The sequence below is a fragment of the Schistocerca americana genome, chromosome 3 (assembly GCF_021461395.2).
Source record: "Schistocerca americana isolate TAMUIC-IGC-003095 chromosome 3, iqSchAmer2.1, whole genome shotgun sequence".
In the NCBI taxonomy this organism is placed as follows: Eukaryota; Metazoa; Arthropoda; class Insecta; order Orthoptera; family Acrididae; genus Schistocerca; species Schistocerca americana.
Window position 1 is genome coordinate 414,819,044 of NC_060121.1, and position 16,100 is coordinate 414,835,143.

At 46.4% G+C, this 16,100-nt stretch overlaps 1 protein-coding gene across 1 annotated transcript in view; it reads right to left on the reverse strand.

The window, feature by feature from the left end:
• LOC124606784 (echinoderm microtubule-associated protein-like CG42247) overlaps positions 1–16,100 on the reverse strand; it is a 340,411-nt gene that overhangs the window by 113,928 nt on the left and 210,383 nt on the right. Inside the window, exon 7 of the mRNA XM_047138847.1 lies at positions 4,285–4,456. Within this exon, the coding sequence (XP_046994803.1) occupies positions 4,285–4,456 (172 nt within the window). The remainder of the gene's footprint in view (positions 1–4,284; positions 4,457–16,100) is intronic.

Here is a 16,100-nt window from a genome sequence, read left to right on the forward strand (position 1 = left end):
AACTAAACGTAAACTCCGTCCATAGCCCTTGGTTGGCCCATCTGTATTGACATGCCACCATGTCATACTCCGCCAATAGCGGCACTGGATGCAGTATTTGGTCAACGCACCACTATAGCAGCGGTCGTCAGTTTTCGTGACCTGCAGCCGCTACTACTCGGCCAAGTAACTCCATAACTGGCATCAGGAGGGTGAGTGCACCCCGTTTCATTCTTATCACTACGGAAAGAATGCTTAGTAGTACCAGGAATCATACTCGGGTTTTCCGAATGGCAATCAGCTGCCCTGACAACTCAGTTACGGACGCGGAATGACTAGATTCAGCAGAGCTGCCAAATTGCGGGAATGCTGATCGCTACTTTTCACTCGCTGTTCCAAATAGTCCCGCATGTTTCTATGAGATCAAGATTGGGTCATTTAGTGGGTTAATGCGACACGGTTTCCGAATATTAGTCAAACCACGTCCGCCCACGGTAGCTGAATGATCAGCGTGACAGATTGTCAATCCTCTGGGCCCTGGTTGGATTCCCGGCTGGGCCGGGGAATTTTCACCGCCCAGGGACTGGGTGCATCATCATCCTATCATCCCCATCGACTGCAAGTCGCCGAAGTGGTGTCAAATTTAAAGACCGGCACCCGGCGAACAGTCTGCCCGACGGGGGGCCCTAGCCATACGATTAAATAAATAAATAAAATATAGTCAAACCACAAACGTATGCGTACAATGCAGTGAACATGGTTTAGTCACTTTAGAATGCGGGAGGGTCCACGGTATACTCAACACGAACGTGTAGAAGAAAGAGCAGCATTGGGTCACCAACACTCTTGAGACAAACATCCTGGATTACGTTCATGGTTACTAGGATGAGCAAGCCCAAGTCATGTTACGAAAAACATCTCAAAAATATCAAAAAGCCACCTCCGGCGGAACTACATCGTTCACACTGCGGGTTACATGTCTCGCTAAGCTGTCAATGCACTCGACACCTTGGATCACTTGAAAAGAAGCCAAATAGCGATTCGACATGCCCCCAGACAGCTATTGTCCAGTTTGTGTTATTTGGCCCACAGAAGGCTTGCAGTTTATGTGCCGCTGTCAGCATTGGCCTTTTGCGTGCTACTCACTTCGAAACGTGCATTACATGTAATTCACTTCTCAATTTTCACTCGGAAACTAGCTGAGGTGGACGTGCATCAACTGACATTACCAATTATTGTTTTATTTGAATCCGGTTGTCAATGACACGATAACACACTCGTTTCCAGTCCTTGTAGGGTAGTATTACGCCGTATTACTTGCCTGTAAGTGGTGCACCATCCGCTGTTGACATACTGGACAGTCGACGTTGATACACCATCAAATCTAGCAATCTTAATTCACTCTATGGTCATAGGGACTCTCAAATACGATGGCTGCCATTATGTTCACGTCTCCACAGCGACACGTTGCTGTAGGTATCCATGGAACCGATGGCACACACACATTACTTCACTTGTTTTATTTACGTCAGTGGCTGTGGGTCAGATGTCTGCCTGGAACCAGTTTTAACACCGTGTACAACGCTCCTGAGCGACCAGTGTGGTGTTTTAAGAGGTGACTAATATTTTCTCCAATAAGCCTATAAGAGTCATTCCAAGCAGGTTTAATGACAGTAAAATATTTTCTTTAATATAACTGGCCAGAGCTAATACCTTTTTTTATTACATATAAAACCATGTAATACGTTGTTCATAACTTATGTTTCATGCTCTTTTATTTATACTTAAGAAACATTATAATACATAATTCTACTGCTCTGCGAAACACTGGAAGCCCTGGAACCACTGTCCCGTAATATGCCACTAGAAGAACCCAGAAAAAAAATGGCACAGTTCATATATAAGGTTTGTGGAAGTGTGCGGCAACACTGGACCATCGTATGACACAGTGGCGATGTAGCATAGGATCTTCCACTGTGGTCAACGAGTCTGAATGACGAAGAACGAAGTAACAGAAACTATCGTAAGGGAAGTGAAGAACACGGTGTTCGATGACCAGCGTATCACAATCAAGGAAAAAGATTAAAAACAGTCATGGATCAGTTTTCGGCATCTTTTGAACATGACAAAAGTTGCCTGCTCATAGCTTTTACGACATTTTGAAGGTCGCTGACTGCCCATGTATGACGAAAAGGTTCCCCCTGATCCGAGGCAGCAGCTTAAATGTTCGAATGAAGTTATTCCGTTTTAGATTGCGAAAGTATTATTTATTGCGATTGCGGTTTCGACAAATGGTCATTGTCAAGCATTCAGAAAAGAATCAATTACCAGGATAAAACATATTATGATTAAAAAATTAATAAACATTTAAAACCGAAAATTCGAAGCTACTTTCGTGGGATATTAGGACCTATTAAACATAAACTTGTGCTGGAACATATTTTCCAGCTGTGCAGCTGTGTAAAACCAGATACACGCAGCGATGTAAATCTACCCACTGTTCTATACACAATGTGAACACACGTGAAGAAGCTGATAACATAACGGCAAACCGCTAACACAATAGCAAAAACAACTTCCACTATAAACAGTCAAGTCAAAAAATTGTGTAGCTGTCGTGGTGGATGGAGCAAAATGGCGTCATTTTATAGTGAAAGCTGTTGTAGCTTCGAATTTTCAGATTCGAATGTTTCTTAGTTTTTTAGTCATAGTCTATGTTCAGAACAAAATTTTATCTCCGCATCAGATGTGCGCTGATAGGAAACTTCTGGGCAGGTTAACACCGTATGCCAGACTGAGACTCAAACTCAGACGACTGCCTTTCACGGGTAAGTGCTCCACCGACTGAGCTACCCTAGCACGACTCACAGCTTTACTTCCGATAGTACCTCATATCCTACCTTCCAGACTTCACAGAAGTTCTCCTGTGGAACTTACAGGAATAGTACATCTGGAAGAAAGGATTTTACGGAGACATTACTTAGGCCCAGCTTAGGGGCGTTCCTAGAATAAAATTTTCACTCTGCAGCAGAGTGTGCGCTGATGTAAAATTCCTGGCAGCTTAAAACTGTGACCTAGACCTAGACTCGAACTCGGGATCTTTGTCTTTCGCGGGGAACTATTCTACCGACTGAACTACCCAAGCACTAGTCATGTCTCGTCATCCGGAGGCTGTGGCTAAGCCATGTCTCCAGAGCATCCTTTCTTCAGGAGTAGAAGGTTCTCAGGTGAATTTCTGTGAAGTTTGGAAGGTAGGACATGAGGTACTGGTGGAAGCAGAGGTCTAAGGGTGGGCCTTGGATCTCAGTTAGTAGAGCACTTGCCCGCGAAAAGGCACAGATCCGGAGTTCAAAAATGGCTCTGAGCACTATGGGACTTAACAGCTGAGGTCATCAGTACCCTAGAACTTAGAACTACTTAAACCTAACTAACGTAAGGGCATCACACACATCCATGCCCGAGGCAGGATTCGAACATGCGACCGTAGCGGTCGCGCGGTTCCAGACTGAAGCGCCTAGGACCGCTCGGCCATACCCGCCGGCGCCTAGACTTAGAATCTCGGTCTGGCACACAGTTTTTACCTGCCAGGAAGTTTCACAGTATATTTTATTTGGTGAATGGTTCCTTACAGAATGCAGGACAATACTGAGTGGCAGCCATTAGCAGAATGAAGGCATGATTTTCGAGGTTGAACGTTTCGTGAGAAGTCGAAATGTAGACTTCTGGAATATAAGTCACCATGAAGTCTCCCAGCCCTGGGAAAAATTTGTGGCTTTGAAGGATGAACTTGCGGGAAGGATTAAGACCATCACCAACATTTTTGCTCGCGGCTTTTGTCTCGAGGTGATAATTAAAACTTTATGACTACCCCTCATATGCGGGGAAATGATGAAATAGTGAATTTTATTGTTCTGTCTACATTTACATGTCTTCTCACTGAGCAACATTCTGATGTTTTGAACACCTGTCGTTCGATTAACGTGCTGTTAACAATCTACATTAAGGCTTATGGCCTTAAATACAGCTCGTCCCTCCCCCCCCCCCCCTTCCGCACCACCACACTTGTCCTCCAACGCATAGAGACAAAGCAGGGTGTGGTAGCGTGTGACGTGTGAAGGTCACTGCTGCTGCTGATGCTGTGGAATCACACTGTACTAGAATGAGATTTCCACACTGCAGCGGAGTGTGCGCTGATATGAAACATTCTGGCAAATTAAAACTGTGTGTCGAGTTCGAGTCTCGGTCCGGCACACGGCTTCAATCTGCCAGGAAGTTTCGCACTGCGCTATTCTAAGCTATACTCACGAGCTGCGAGAAGGCGACGGCGGAAGCGGCCACCTCGAGTTCGCCCATGCCGAACACGTAGAGCGTCAGCAGCGTCTCGGTGCTCCAGATGCGGATGTGCGCTTGCGTCTTGCGGCTGCGGCCCGCGCGCTGCCCGGACGCCACCATCTCGCGGGACGGGTGCAGGTCCATGCTGAACACACAGGGAGTAAGGCACACGACTGATGGTCAAGTAAACAGAGAACGGACGTGCAGTACATAGGGTGTCCCAGTAGAATAGTCAGTATTCGGTGATATAACGGCAACATTATTTCAAGCAAGAAACATTGTATGTACACTACCGGCCATTAAAATTGCTACACCAAGAAGATGCAGATGATAAACGGGTATTCATTGGACAAATTATCATACTGGAACTGACATGTGATTACATTTTCACGCAGTTTTGGTGCATAGATCCTGAGAAATCAGTACCCAGAACAACCACCTCTGGCCGTAATAACGGCCTTCATACGTCTGGGCATTGAGTCAAACACAGCTTGGATGGCGTGTAAAGGTACAGCTGCCCATGCAGCTTCAACACGATACAACAGTTCATCAAGAGTAGTGACTGGCGTAATGTGACGAGCCAGTTGCTCGGCCACTTTTGACCAGACGTTTTCAATTGGCGAGAGATCTGGTGAATGTGCTGAACAGGGCAGCAATCGAACATTTTCTCTATCCAGAAAAGCCCGTACAGGACCTGCAACATGCGGTCGTGCATTATCCGGCTGAAATGTTGGGTTTCGTAGGGATCGAATGTAGGGTAGAGCCACGGCTCGTAACACATCTGAAATGTAACGTCCACTGTTCAAAGTGCCGTCAATGCGAACAAGAGGTGACCGAGACGTGTAACCAATGGCACCCCGTACCATGACGCCGGGTGATGCGCCAGTATGGCGATGACGAATACACGCTTCCAATGTGCGTTCACCATGATGTCACCAAACACGGATGCGATCATCATGATGCTGTAAACAGAACCTGGATTCATCCGAAAAAATAAGGTTTGCCATTCGTGCACCCAGGTTCGTCGTTCAGTACACCATCGCAGGCGTTCCTGTCTGTGATGCAGTGTCAAGGGTAACCGCAGCAATGGTCTCCGAGCTGATAGTCCATGCTGCTGCAGACGTCGTCGAACTGTTCGTGCAGATGGTTGTTGTCTTGCAAAAGTCCCCATCTGTTGACTGAGGGATCGAGACGTGGTTGCACGATCCGTTACAGCCATTCGGATAAGATGCCTGTCATCTCGACTGCTAGTGATACGAGGCCGTTGGGATCCAGCACTGCGTTCCGTATTACCCTCCTGAACCCACCGATTCCATATTCTGCTAACAGTCATTGGATCTCGACCAACGCGAGCAGCAATGTCACGATACGATAGACCGCAATCGCGATGGGCTACAATCCGACCTTCATCAAAGTCGGAAACGTGATGGTACGCATTTCTCCTCCTTACACGAGGCATCACAACAACGTTTCACCAGGCAACGTCGGTCAACTGCTGTTTGTGTAAGAGAAATCGGCTGGAAACGTTCCTCATGTCAGCACGTTGTAGGTGTCGCCAGCGGCGCCAACCTTGTGTGAATGCTCTGAAAAGCTAATCATTTGCATATCACAGCATCTTCTTCCTGTCGGTTAAATTTCGCGTCTGTAGCTCGTCATCTTCGTGGTGTAGCAAATTTAATGGCCAGTAGTGAATATATGCTCTATTCCGAAGTATTTTTGAGGCAGAAGACATTTAATGTTGATTTGTTTTTGGGTTAGTGGCCTGTCAGTTTGTGTCTTACCAACCCAACGTTTTTGACATTTTATTCTAGCTCAATGTATCTCCTTGGTTTCAACCTCTTTGTTCGGGATGTCTTTCTGCAATTAAAGCAGCCCGTTGAATACACCCTTGTCCAAGGCGTGCTTATTCTTAAGCAGTGTGAGGAATTGAGAGTGAATCAGATAGAAGCATCGGTTAATGTGTTTGGGCACGTACTGATTAAACACATGTTCTTCCAAGAGTACATAAATCAACTGAAGTTGGCGGTGGGATATTCGAACTATTCAACGGCTGGTAATGTACGACAATAATTTACAGAAGGACGGAAAAGAATACTAAGGCACTGTTAGATGACAATCAGCTTGGCTTTAGGAGAAGTACAGACACCAAAGAGACAGTTCTGACTTTGCGGATGATAATGAAAACGAGACTGAAGAAAAATCAAGACACGTTCATAGGATTTGTCGATCTGGAAAAAGCGTTCTACTATATAAAATGGTGCAAGATGTTCGAATTTGTGAAAAAATATGGGTAAGCTACAGGGAAAGACGGATAATATACAATATGTTAAGAACCAAGGGGGAACAATGAAAGTGTAAGAGAAAGAACGAAGTGCTCAGATTAAAAAGGGTACAACATGGGGATGTAGTCTTTGGCCCCTATTGCTTAATCTACGCATCGAAGAATCATGGCGAAAGTAAAAGAAAGCTTCAAGAATGGGATTAAAATTCAAGTTGAAAGGATATTAATGATAAGATTCTCTTATGACATTGCCGTCCTCAGTGAAAGGGAAGAAGAATTTGCAAATCTTTAACATAATGCAGCACTTCAGCAACCTTGAATTGTTCAGAAAATAAGAAATTCAACCTTCAGTTGCAAGGTAATTTTTTTTTAGGTTACCTCGGTTTCGATCCAATAATGGTATCTTCTTCAGAACAAAAATTAAATTATTTTGAGGGCCAAACGTTGGCCATGTCAGATTAAAGCTAATACAAAATAAAGACGTATAATCATAAGATTATGTCTGTCAATACTAGAAATAATAAGAAAATCGTAGACGGAGCTACGCCGGGCCAGGAATAAGGGTCACACGTAAGCAACAAGGAAACTTTATTCTGTATTAGTTTTAATCTGTGACATGGCCAACGTTTGGACCTCAAAATAATTTAATTTTTGTTCTGAAGAAGATACCATTACTGGCATTTAAACCTAGGTAAACAAAAAAAAATTTACCTTGCAACTGAAGGCTGAATTTCTCATTGTCTGAAGAAGAATTACAGGATCTCTAGAAGGGAATGAACAGTCTAATAAGTACAGTATATGGATTCGGAATAACTGGAAGGAAGACAAAGTAGTGAGAAGCAGAATAAATGAGAACAGCAAGAAATTTATCATCAGAATTGGTGACCACGAAGTAGATGAGGTTAACGAATTCTGCTTCCTAGGTAGTAAAATAGCCCATGACGGACGAAGCAAGGGGGATATGAAAATCAGATTAGCAATGGCAAAAGGGAATTCTTGGTTAAGAGAAGGCTACTAATGTCAAACATATGCTTTACTTGACGAATAAATTTTTGACAATATACGTTGGTGCTTTTTGTGGTCTTCAGTCCTGAGACTGGTTCGATGCAGCTCTCCACGCTACTCTATCCTGTGCAAGCTGCTTCATCTCCCAGTACGTACTGCAGCCTACATCCTTCTGAATCTGCTTAGTGTATTCATCTCTTGGTCTCCCTCTACGATTTTTACCCTCCACTCTGCCCTCCAATACTAAACTGGCGAACTCTTGATGCCTCAGAACAAGTCCTACCAACCGATCCTTCTTCTAGTCAAGTTGTGCCACAAACTTCTCTTCTCCCCAATTCTATTCAATACTTCCTCATTAGTTATACACTCCTGGAAATTGAAATAAGAACACCGTGAATTCATTGTCCCAGGAAGGGGAAACTTTATTGACACATTCCTGGGGTCAGATACATCACATGATCACACTGACAGAACCACAGGCACATAGACACAGGCAACAGAGCATGCACAATGTCGGCACTAGTACAGTGTATATCCACCTTTCGCAGCAATGCAGGCTGCTATTCTCCCACGGAGACGATCGTAGAGATGCTGGATGTAGTCCTGTGGAACGGCTTGCCATGCCATTTCCACCTGGCGCCTCAGTTGGACCAGCGTTCGTGCTGGACGTGCAGACCGCGTGAGACGACGCTTCATCCAGTCCCAAACATGCTCAATGGAGGACAGATCCGGAGATCTTGCTGGCCAGGGTAGTTGACTTACACCTTCTAGAGCACGTTGGGTGGCACTGGATACATGCGGACGTGCATTGTCCTGTTGGAACAGCAAGTTCCCTTGCCGGTCTAGGAATGGTAGAACGATGGGTTCGATGACGGTTTGGATGTACCGTGCACTATTCAGTGTCCCCTCGACGATCACCAGTGGTGTACGGCCAGTGTAGGAGATCGCTCCCCACACCATGATGCCGGATGTTGGCCCTGTGTGCCTCGGTCGTATGCAGTCCTGATTGTGGCGCTCACCTGCACGGCGCCAAACACGCATACGACCATCATTGGCACCAAGGCAGAAGCGACTCTCATCGCTGAAGACGACACGTCTCCATTCGTCCCTCCATTCACGCCTGTCGCGACACCACTGGAGGCGGGCTGCACGATGTTGGGGCGTGAGCAGAAGACGGCCTAACGGTGTGCGGGACCGTAGCCCAGCTTCATGGAGACGGTTGCGAATGGTCCTCGCCGATACCCCAGGAGCTACAGTGTCCCTAATTTGCTGGGAAGTGGCGGTGCGGTCCCCTACGGCACTGCGTAGGATCCTACGGTCTTGGCGTGCATCCGTGCGTCGCTGCGGTCCGGTCCCAAGTCGACGGGCACGTGCACCTTCCGCCGACCACTGGCGACAATATCGATGTACTGTGGAGACCTCACGCCCCACGTGTTGAGCAATTCGGCGGTACGTCCACCCGGCCTCCCGCATGCCCACTATACGCCCTCGCTCAAAGTCCGTCAACTGCACATACGGTTCACGTCCACGCTACCAGTGTTAAAGACTGCGATTGAGCTCCGTATACCACGGCAAACTGGCTGACACTGACGGCGGCGGTGCACAAATGCTGCGCAGCTAGCGCCATTCGACGGCCAACACCGCGGTTCCTGGTGTGTCCGCTGTGCCGTGCGTGTGATCATTGCTTGTACAGCCCTCTCGCAGTGTCCGGAGCAAGTATGGTGGGTCTGACACACCGGTGTCAATGTGTTCTTTTTTCCATTTCCAGGAGTGTATGATCTACCCATCTCATCTCCAGCATTCTTCTGTAGCACCGCATTTCGAAAGCTTCTATTCTCTTTTTGTCCAAACTATTTATCGTCCATGTTTTACTCCCATACATGGCTACACTCCATACAAATACTTTCAGAAACGATTTCCTGACACTTAAATCTATACTCGATGTTAACAAATTTCTCTTCTTCAGAAACGCCTTCCTTGCCATTGCCAGTCTGTATTTTATATCCTCTCTACTTCGACCATCATCAGTTATTTTGCTCCCCAAATAGCAAAACACATTTACTACTTTAAGTGTCTCATTCCCTAATCTAATTCTCTCAGCATCACCCGAGTTAACTCAAATACATTGCATTATCCTCGTTTTGCTTTTGTTGATGTTCATCTTATATCCTCCTTTCAAGTCAATGTCCATTCCGTTCAACTGCTCTTCCAAGTCCTTTGCTGTGTCTGACAGAATTACAATGTCATCGGCGAGCCTTAAAGTTTTTATTTCTTCTCCATGGATTTTAATACCTACTCTGAATTTTTCTTTTGTTTCCTTTACTGCTTGCTCAATATACAGATTGAATAACATCGGGGAGAGGCTACAACCCTGTCTCACTCCCTTCCCAACCACTGATTCCCTTTCATGTCCCTCGACTCTTATAACTGCCATCTGGTTTCTGTACAAGTTGTAAATAGCCTTTCGCTCCCTGTATTTTACCCCTGCCACCTTCAGAATTTGGAAGAGAGTATTCCAGTCAACATTGTCAAAAGCTTTCTCTAAGTCTACAAATGCTAGAAACGTAGATTTGCCTTTTCTTAATCTAGCTTCTAAGATAAGTCGTAAGGTCAGTATTGCCTCACGTGTTCCAATATTTCTACGGAATCCAAACTGATCTTCCCCGAGATCGGCTTCTACCAGTTTTTCCATTCGTCTGTAAGGAATTCGCGTTAGTATTTTGCAGCTGTAACTTATTAAACTGATAGTTAGGTAATTTTCACATCTGTCAACACCTGCTTTCTTTGGGATAGGAATTATTATATTCTTCTTGAAGTCTGAGGGTATTTCAGCTGTCTCATACATTTTGCTCACCAGATGGTAGTGTTTTATCAGGGCTGGCTCTCCCAAGGCTATCAGTAGTTCTAATGGAATGTTGTCTGCTCCCGGGGCCTAGTTTCGGCTTAGGTCTTTCAATGTTGTGTCAAACTCTTCACGCAGTATCATATCTCCCATTTCATCTTCATCTACATCCTCTTCCATTTCCATAATATTGCCCTGAAGTATCTCGCCCTTGTATAGACCCTCTATATACTCCTTCCACCTTTGTGCTTTCCCTTCTTTGCTTAGAACTGGGTTTCCATCTGAGCTCTTGATATTCATACAAGTGGTTCTCTTTTCTCCAAAGGTCTCTTTAATTTTCCTCTAGGCAGTATCTATCTTGACATGTTGGGTTGTCGGGTGTTCTGCCGGATATCAGCGTCGTACTTGCACGATATTTCGGTCACGTAGCTCGAGACCTTCATCAGGTGCGACCTGAGACTGCTCCTCGAGTGGACCTGGTCCAGTACATATGCCTATGGCCTTCCCCCTCCACCAACGGCTGCAGGCGCTTCCTCTGTGGTCCGCGCCCATTCCCTGCGACCTGCTGGAGCGTCGCTGCTCCGTTTTCCGTCCGCTGCGGTTCTAGGTGTTCCCTCTGCGGTCCGCGCCCACCAAACCCGCTCCTGGGGGTTTCATCTACGGTCTGGGGTACCAGTAGTTCCCCCTGCGGTCCGCGCCCGCTCACCACGTCCTGTTGGAGCGTTGCCGCTCCGTTTTTCGTCCGCTGCGGCTCTGGATGTTCCCTCTGCGGTCCGCGCCCATCAGTCCCAGTTCTGAGTATTCCATCTTCGGTCTGGTGCTCCTGGCAGTCCATCAGGGGCTCGTTTACCATCTCCATGTCTCTGGTTCTTCTGTTTGTGTAGTGTTGCAGCTGGCCCCGTTGCTCCTTTAACAATTCCAGAGCCGGATCCCAGGCTCTGCTTAGCTGGTACCCTGTGTCACGATTCACAAGATCGTCAGCCATTTTAATCTCAATCGATTCTCTTATAACACTGTCCCAAAATCTGGGTGTTTGTGCTAGAATCTTGGTATCCTCATACTTCATGGTATGATCTAGTTGTAGACAGTGTTCAGCAATGGCTGACTTAGTCACCTGTCTTAATCTAGTGTGCCTCAGATGTTCTTTGCACCTGATCTCCACAGTTCTTGTCGTCTGGCCAATGCAGGACATGCCACATTGACAAGGTATATTGTAAATCCCTGGTTTTCGTAACCCCAGGTCGTCTTTGACACTCCCCAGCAGTCCCCCGATCTTGTTGGATGTACAGAAAACACCCTTGATATTGTGTTTACGCAGGATCCTACTGATTCTGGCAGAAATAGAGCCAGCATAGGGCAGATATGCCACCTTCTTTGCTTCATCTTGGTCTTCTTCAGGAACCTGTGGTATAGTGGCTGGTCGGAGTGCCCTATCAATTTGTCTGTCCGTGTATCCATTCTTGGAGAAAACTGTTTTGAGACGTTCTATCTCTATGGGTAGATTCTCTTGGTCTGATAGGGCACGTGCTCTGTGGACCAAAGTCTTCAGAACCCCATTCTTCTGTGCAGGGTGGTGACAACTGCTGGCTTGCAGATATAAATCAGTGTGTGTTGGTTTTCGGTACACACTGTGGCCAATTGATCCATCTGCTTTCCTCTGGACTAGTACATCCAGAAATGGCAGCTGGCCATTCTTCTCCAGTTCTTCAGTATCTATCTTACCCCTAGTGAGATAAGCCTCTACATCCTTACATTTTTCCTCTAGCCATGCCTGCTTAGCCATTTTGCACTTCCTGTTGATCTCATTTTTAAGACGTTTGTATTCCTTTTTGCCTGCTTCATTTGCTGCATTTTTATATTTTCTCCTTTCATCAATTAAATCCAATATTTCTTCTGTCACCCAAGAATTTCTACTATCCCTCGTCTTTTTACCTACTTGATCTTCTGCTGCCTTCACTACTTCATCCCTCAAAGCTACTCATTCTTCTTCTACTGTATTTCTTTCCCCAATTCTTGTCAATTGTTCCCTTATGCTCTCCCTGAAACTCTGTACAACCTCTGGTTTAGTCAGTTTATCCAGGTTCCATTTCCTTAAACTCCCACCTTTTTGCAGTTTCTTCAGTTTTAATCTACAGTTCATAACCAATAGATTGTGGTCAGAGTCCACATCTGCCCCTGGAAATGCCTTACAATTTAAAACCTGGTTCCTAGATCTCTGTCTTACTACTATATAGTCTATCTGAAACCTGTCAGCATCTCCAGGCTTCTTCCATGTATACAGCCTTCTATTATGATTCTTGAACCAAGTGTTAGCTATGATTAAGTTATGCTCTGTGCAAAATTCTACCAGGTGGCTTCCTCTTTCATTGCTTATCCACAATCCATATTCACCTACTACGTTTCCTTCTCTTCCTTTTCCTGCTATCGAATTCCAGTCACCCATGACTATTAAATTTTCGTCTCCCTTCACCATCTGAATAATTTCTTTTATCTCATCATACCTTTCTTCAATTTCTTCGTCATCTGCAGAGCTAGTTTGCATATAAACTTGTACTACTGTAGTAAGCGTGGGCTTCGTGTCTATCTTGGCCTCAATAATGCGTTCACTATGCTGTTTGTAGTAGTTTATCCGCACTCCTAGCCGACCGGAGTGGCCGTGCGGTTCTAGGTGCTACATTCTGGAACCGAGAAACCGCTACTGTCGCAGGTTCGAATCCTTCCTCGGGCATGGATGTGTGTGATGTCCTTAGGTTAGTTAGGTTTAATTAGTTCTAAGTTCTAGGCGACTGATGACCTCAGAAGTTAAGTCGCATAGTGCTCAGAGCCATTTGAACCGCACTCCTATTTTTTATTCATTATTAAACCTACTCCTGCATTACCCCTATTTGATTTTGTACACTCCTGGAAATTGAAATAAGAACACCGTGAATTCATTGTCCCAGGAAGGGGAAACTTTATTGACACATTCCTGGGGTCAGATACATCACATGATCACACTGACAGAACCACAGGCACATAGACACAGGCAACAGAGCATGCACAATGTCGGCATTAGTACAGTGTATATCCACCTTTCGCAGCAATGCAGGCTGCTATTCTCCCATGGAGACGATCGTAGAGATGCTGGATGTAGTCCTGTGGAACGGCTTGCCATGCCATTTCCACCTGGCGCCTCAGTTGGACCAGCGTTCGTGCTGGACGTGCAGACCGCGTGAGACGACGCTTCATCCAGTCCCAAACATGCTCAATGGGGGACAGATCTGGAGATCTTGCTGGCCAGGGTAGTTGACTTACACCTTCTAGAGCACGTTGGGTGGCACGGGATACATGCGGACGTGCATTGTCCTGTTGGAACAGCAAGTTCCCTTGCCGGTCTAGGAATGGTAGAACGATGGGTTCGATGACGGTTTGGATGTACCGTGCACTATTCAGTGTCCCCTCGACGATCACCAGTGGTGTACGGCCAGTGTAGGAGATCGCTCCCCACACCATGATGCCGGGTGTTGGCCCTGTGTGCCTCGGTCGTATGCAGTCCTGATTGTGGCGCTCACCTGCACGGCGCCAAACACGCATACGACCATCATTGGCACCAAGGCAGAAGCGACTCTCATCGCTGAAGACGACACGTCTCCATTCGTCCCTCCATTCACGCCTGTTGCGACACCACTGGAGGCGGGCTGCACGATGTTGGGGCGTGAGCGGAAGACGGCCTAACGGTGTGCGGGACCGTAGCCCAGCTTCATGGAGACGGTTGCGAATGGTCCTCGCCGATACCCCAGGAGCAACAGTGTCCCTAATTTGCTGGGAAGTGGCGGTGCGGTCCCCTACGGCACTGCGTAGGATCCTACGGTCTTGGCGTGCATCCGTGCGTCGTTGCGGTCCGGTCCCAGGTCGACGGGCACGTGCACCTTCCGCCGACCACTGGCGACAACATCGATGTACTGTGGAGACTTCACGCCCCACGTGTTGAGCAATTCGGCGGTACGTCCACCCGGCCTCCCGCATGCCCACTATACGCCCTCGCTCAAAGTCCGTCAACTGCACATACGGTTCACGTCCACGCTGTCGCGGCATGCTACCAGTGTTAAAGACTGCGATGGAGCTCCGTATGCCACGGCAAACTGGCTGACACTGACGGCGGCGGTGCACAAATGCTGCGCAGCTAGAGCCATTCGACGGCCAACACCGCGGCTCCTGGTGTGTCCGCTGTGCCGCGCGTGTGATCATTGCTTGTACAGCCCTCTCGCAGTGTCCGGAGCAAGTATGGTGGGTCTGACACACCGGTGTCAATGTGTTCTTTTTTCCATTTCCAGGAGTGTATTTATAACCCTGTATTCACCTGACCAAAAGTCTCGTTCCTCCTGCCACCGAACTTTACTGCTTCCCACTATATCTACCTTTAACCTATCCAATATTTTTCCCAAGAGGACGCCATCAACATTTAACCACAGAGTAATGCTGCATGCCCTTGGGAAAAATTACTGCTGTAGTTTCCCCTTGCTTTCAGCCGTTCGCAGTACCAGCACAGCAAGATCGTTTTGGTTAGTGTTACAAGGCCAGATCAGTCAATCATCCAGACTGTTGCCCCTGCAACTACTGAAAAGGCTGCTGCCCCTCTTCAGGAACCACACGTTTGGCCTCTCAACAGATACCCCTCCGTTGTGGTTGCACCTATGGTACGGCTATCTGTATCGCTGAGGCACGCAAGCCTCCCCACCAACGGCAAGGTCTATGGTTCATGGGGGTGCTACTGAAATTTACATCTTGCTTTGAAACAGATGCGCCTGTAAAATTATTCAGTGCAAGTTCAGCCACTTTACGGCGCAAAAGAAGGATAAAGTGATGAAGGGTCGTTGAACACACGAATACATGGCAGTTTTGTTTATAATACTAAGAGGGAACGGAAACATTTCTATTTGACGGCGCTGCCTCGGCGTAGCAAATACTGAAGTTCTCGGTATCACCCGCCTACTTTGATCCATAACTTCATAAAAATTGCGTTAAGATAACATCAATTGATATCCAGTGTGTATAAAATACGCCCCAGAACAACAGTTGTAGTGTAGATACTCTTGGCCTATCGAAGCAGCTTAAGCCACTTAATAAAGAAAAGCTTCCAGTGCAAGATTTATGTCAGTTAGGATTCTTTCAGATTATCCTGAAGAAATAGCTTCATTTTCTGACAATCACGTACAACCACTCTTTCAATGGAATATCCGTACCTAAAGCCTAGAGAAAGTTGCACAGGTCTCACAAATAGGTATGAAAGTAAGTATAAAGAATTTCCTGAACAATAGACCCATATCATTGACATCGAATCTTAGTAGGATTTTTGAATATATACTGTGTTCCATTGTGGAACAAATCGAAGAAAACGTTCTAGTGACACATAACCAGGATTTCTTCGGAAAATGTCGGTGATGTAAAACACAAAAGCCTCTTTATTCGGACGAAATGGTGAGTGGTATCGGCAAGGTAGAGAAAGTTGATTCCACATTTGTAGATTTCCAGAAGCTTTTGACACCGTTCCTCACAAGCAGTTTCTAATCACATTGGGTGCTTAAGGAATATCGTTTCAGCTGTGCGATTCGATTCGTGATTTCCAGTCAGAAATGTCACAGTTTGATAACTGACGGTTAAGTGACTTGGGTTACATTTGAG